The sequence below is a fragment of the Oncorhynchus keta genome, chromosome 17, assembly GCF_023373465.1.
Source record: "Oncorhynchus keta strain PuntledgeMale-10-30-2019 chromosome 17, Oket_V2, whole genome shotgun sequence".
NCBI lineage: Eukaryota > Metazoa > Chordata > Actinopteri > Salmoniformes > Salmonidae > Oncorhynchus > Oncorhynchus keta.
The window spans coordinates 57,345,604-57,350,603 of NC_068437.1; the positions used below are offsets into that span (position 1 = coordinate 57,345,604).

Genomic DNA, 5,000 nt, shown 5'->3' on the forward strand with positions numbered 1-5,000 from the left:
TCTAAGTACTGTTATAGTGGACTGAGGAAGAAAGCTTTTGTTCACATGCCTTCTCTGCCCAACCTGGACTTACAAAAATCAGGCGACGGGGTAAGTTTACATGATGGGTTGTTTTTTGTTTGTTTTTTTTTTGCCAGGAAGTGACCATAATCATTTCAGAACAAGTACATGTAGATTTCAGAGTTGGGGTCAGTTCCGTTTCATCAGGGTTGGGGTCAGTTCCGTTTCATCAGGGTTGGGGTCAGTTCCGTTTCATCAGGGTTGGGGTCAGTTCCATTTCATTGGGGTTGGGGTCAGTTCCATTTCATCGGGGTTGGGGTCAGTTCCGTTTCATCAGGGTTGGGGTCAGTTCCGTTTCATCAGGGTTGGGGTCAGTTCCATTTCATCAGGGTTGGGGTCAGTTCCGTTTCATCGGGGTTGGGGTCAGTTCCATTTCATCTGGGTTGGGGTCAGTTCCGTTTCATCAGGGTTGGGGTCAGTTCCATTTCATCGGGGTTGGGGTCAGTTCCATTTCATCAGGGTTGGGGTCAGTTCCATTTCATCAGAGTTGGGGTCAGTTCCGTTTCATCAGGGTTGGGGTCAGTTCCATTTCATCAGGGTTGGGGTCAGTTCCATTTCATCGGGGTTGTGGTCAGTTCCATTTCATCAGGGTTGGGGTCAGTTCCGTTTCATCAGGGTTGGGGTCAGTTACATTTCATCAGGGTTGGGGTCAGTTCCATTTCATCGGGGTTGGGGTCAGTTCCATTTCATCAGGGTTGGGGTCAGTTCCATTTCATCAGGGTTGGGGTCAGTTCCCTTTAATCGGGGTTGGGGTCAGTTCCATTTCATCATGGTTGGGGTCAGTTCCATTTCATCAGGGTTGGGGTCAGTTCCATTTCATCATGGTTGGGGTCAGTTCCATTTCATCAGGGTTGGGGTCAGTTCCATTTCATCGGGGTTGGGGTCAGTTCCATTTCATCAGGGTTGGGGTCAGTTCCATTTCATCGGGGTTGGGGTCAGTTCCATTTCATCAGGGTTGGGGTCAGTTCCATTTCATCAGGGTTGGGGTCAGTTCCCTTTAATCGGGGTTGGGGTCAGTTCCATTTCATCAGGGTTGGGGTCAGTTCCATTTCATCAGGGTTGGGGTCAGTTCCATTTCATCATGGTTGGGGTCAGTTCCATTTCATCATGGTTGGGGTCAGTTCCATTTCATCAGGGTTGGGGTCAGTTCCATTTCATCAGGGTTGGGGTCAGTTCCATTTCATCATGGTTGGGGTCAGTTCCAATTCATCAGGGTAGGGTTGGGGTCAGTTCCATTTCATCAGGGTAGGGTTGGGGTCAGTTCCATTTCATCATGGTTGGGGTCAGTTCCATTTCATCAGGGTTGGGGTCAGTTCCGTTTCATCAGGGTTGGGGTCAGTTCTATTTCATCAGGGTTGGGGTCAGTTCCATTTCATCGGGGTTGGGGTCAGTTCCATTTCATCATGGTTGGGGTCAGTTCCATTTCATCAGGGTTGGGGTCAGTTCCATTTCATCAGGGTTGGGGTCAGTTCCATTTCATCAGGGTTGGGGTCAGTTCCATTTCATCAGGGTTGGGGTCAGTTCCATTTCATCAGGGTTGGGGTCAGTTCCATTTCATCAGAGTTGGGGTCAGTTCCGTTTCATCAGGGTTGGGGTCAGTTCCATTTCATCAGGGTTGGGGTCAGTTCCATTTCATCGGGGTTGGGGTCAGTTCCATTTCATCAGGGTTGGGGTCAGTTCCGTTTCATCAGGGTTGGGGTCAGTTCCATTTCATCAGGGTTGGGGTCAGTTCCATTTCATCGGGGTTGGGGTCAGTTCCATTTCATCAGGGTTGGGGTCAGTTCCATTTCATCAGGGTTGGGGTCAGTTCCCTTTAATCGGGGTTGGGGTCAGTTCCATTTCATCATGGTTGGGGTCAGTTCCATTTCATCAGGGTTGGGGTCAGTTCCATTTCATCATGGTTGGGGTCAGTTCCATTTCATCAGGGTTGGGGTCAGTTCCATTTCATCATGGTTGGGGTCAGTTCCATTTAATCAGAGTTGGGGTCAGTTCCCTTTAATCGGGGTTGGGGTCAGTTCCATTTCATCAGGGTTGGGGTCAGTTCCATTTCATCATGGTTGGGGTCAGTTCCATTTCATCATGGTTGGGGTCAGTCGGATTTCATCAGGGTTGGGGTCAGTTCCATTTCATCAGGGTTGGGGTCAGTTCCATTTCATCATGGTTGGGGTCAGTTCCAATTCATCAGGGTAGGGTTGGGGTCAGTTCCATTTCATCAGGGTAGGGTTGGGGTCAGTTCCATTTCATCATGGTTGGGGTCAGTTCCATTTCATCAGGGTTGGGGTCAGTTCCGTTTCATCAGGGTTGGGGTCAGTTCTATTTCATCAGGGTTGGGGTCAGTTCCATTTCATCGGGGTTGGGGTCAGTTCCATTTCATCATGGTTGGGGTCAGTTCCATTTCATCAGGGTTGGGGTCAGTTCCATTTCATCAGGGTTGGGGTCAGTTCCATTTCATCAGGGTTGGGGTCAGTTCCATTTCATCATGGTTGGGGTCAGTTCCATTTCATCATGGTTGGGGTCAGTTCCATTTCATCAGAGTTGGGGTCAGTTCCCTTTAATCATGGTTGGGGTCAGTTCCCTTTAATCGGGGTTGGGGTCAGTTCCATTTCATCAGGGTTGGGGTCAGTTCCATTTCATCAGGGTTGGGGTCAGTTCCGTTTCATCAGGGTTGGGGTCAGTTCCATTTCATCAGGGTTGGGGTCAGTTCCATTTCATCAGGGTTGGGGTCAGTTCCATTTCATCAGGGTTGGGGTCAGTTCCATTTCATCGGGGTTGGGGTCAGTTCCATTTCATCAGGGTTGGGGTCAGTTCCATTTCATCAGGGTTGGGGTCAGTTCCATTTCATCGGGGTTGGGGTCAGTTCCATTTCATCAGGGTTGGGGTCAGTTCCATTTCATCAGGGTTGGGGTCAGTTCCATTTCATCGGGGTTGGGGTCAGTTCCATTTCATCAGGGTTGGGGTCAGTTCCGTTTCATCACGGTTGGGGTCAGTTCCATTTCATCACGGTTGGGGTCAGTTCCATTTCATCAGGGTTGGGGTCAGTTCCATTTCATCAGGGTTGGGGTCAGTTCCGTTTCATCAGGGTTGGGGTCAGTTCCATTTCATTGGGGTTGGGGTCAGTTCCATTTCATCAGGGTTGGGGTCAGTTCCATTTCATTGGGGTTGGGGTCAGTTCCATTTCATCGGGGTTGGGGTCAGTTCCATTTCATCATGGTTGGGGTCAGTTCCATTTAATCAGGGTTGGGGTCAGTTCCATTTCATCATGGTTGGGGTCAGTTCCATTTCATCAGGGTTGGGGTCAGTTCCATTTCATCATGGTTGGGGTCAGTTCCATTTCATCATGATTGGGGTCAGTTCCATTTCATCATGGTTGGGGTCAGTTCCATTTCATCAGAGTTGGGGTCAGTTCCCTTTAATCATGGTTGGGGTCAGTTCCCTTTAATCGGGGTTGGGGTCAGTTCCATTTCATCAGGGTTGGGGTCAGTTCCATTTCATCAGGGTTGGGGTCAGTTCCATTTCATCAGGGTTGGGGTCAGTTCCATTTCATCAGGGTTGGGGTCAGTTCCATTTCATCAGGGTTGGGGTCAGTTCTATTTAATCAGGGTTGGGGTCAGTTCCATTTCATCAGGGTTGGGGTCAGTTCCATTTCATCAGGGTTGGGGTCAGTTCCATTTCATCAGGGTTGGGGTCAGTTCCATTTCATCAGGGTTGGGGTCAGTTCCATTTCATCAGGGTTGGGGTCAGTTCCATTTCATCAGGGTTGGGGTCAGTTCTATTTCATCAGGGTTGGGGTCAGTTCCATTTCATCAGGGTTGGGGTCAGTTCCATTTCATCAGGGTTGGGGTCAGTTCCATTTCATCAGGGTTGGGGTCAGTTCCATTTCATCGGGGTTGGGGTCAGTTCCATTTCATCATGGTTTGGGTCAGTTCCATTTCATCAGGGTTGGGGTCAGTTCCATTTCATCAGGGTTGGGGTCAGTTCCATTTCATCACGGTTGGGGTCAGTTCCATTTTATCAGGGTTGGGGTCAGTTCCATTTCATCAGGGTTGGGGTCAGTTCCATTTCATCGGGGTTGGGGTCAGTTCCATTTCATCATGGTTGGGGTCAGTTCCATTTCATCAGGGTAGGGTTGGGGTCAGTTCCATTTCATCAGGGTTGGGGTCAGTTCCATTTCATCAGGGTTGGGGTCAGTTCCATTTTATCATGGTTGGGGTCAGTTCCATTTCATCAGGGTTGGGGTCAGTTTCATTTCAGGAAGTAAACTGATAATCCAATTCTCACTGAGAAGCACGTTTAGGAAAATTTGAATGTGAATTTCAGTTTAGATCTGAATTTAAATGGAATTGACCTCATTCCTAGTAAATCCACCCAAACTCCAGACAGGATATCATATCTGAATGACCTCTTCCCCAAACTCCAGACAGGATATCATATCTGAATGACCTCTTCCCCAAACTCCAGACAGGATATCATATCTGAATGACCTCTTCCCCAAACTCCAGACAGGATATCATATCTGAATTACCTCTTCCCCAAACTCCAGACAGGATATCATATCTGAATGACCTCTTCCCTAAACTCCAGACAGGATATCATATCTGAATGACCTCTTCCCTAAACTCCAAACAGGATATCATATCTGAATGACCTCTTCCCCAAACTCCAGACAGGATATCATATCTGAATGACCTCTTCCCCGAACTCCAGACAGGATATCATATCGGAATGATCTCTTCCCTAAACTCCAGACAGGATATCATATCTGAATGACCTCTTCCCCAAACTCCAGGCAGGATATCATATCTGAATGACCTATTCCCCAAACTCCAGGCAGGATATCATATCTGAATGACCTGCTTGACCTCTTCCCTAAACTCCAGACATGATATCATATCGGAATGATCTCTTCCCTAAACTCCAGACAGGATATCATATCTGAATGA

At 48.3% G+C, this 5,000-nt stretch overlaps 1 protein-coding gene across 1 annotated transcript in view; it reads left to right on the top strand.

Moving 5' to 3' along the window:
- Nucleotides 1-5,000, top strand: part of LOC118377898 (uncharacterized) — a 27,226-nt gene that overhangs the window by 123 nt on the left and 22,103 nt on the right. The window contains exon 1 of the mRNA XM_052467038.1: nucleotides 1-90. This exon is cut by the window's left edge and continues 123 nt beyond it. Within this exon, the coding sequence (XP_052322998.1) occupies nucleotides 1-90 (90 nt within the window). The remainder of the gene's footprint in view (nucleotides 91-5,000) is intronic.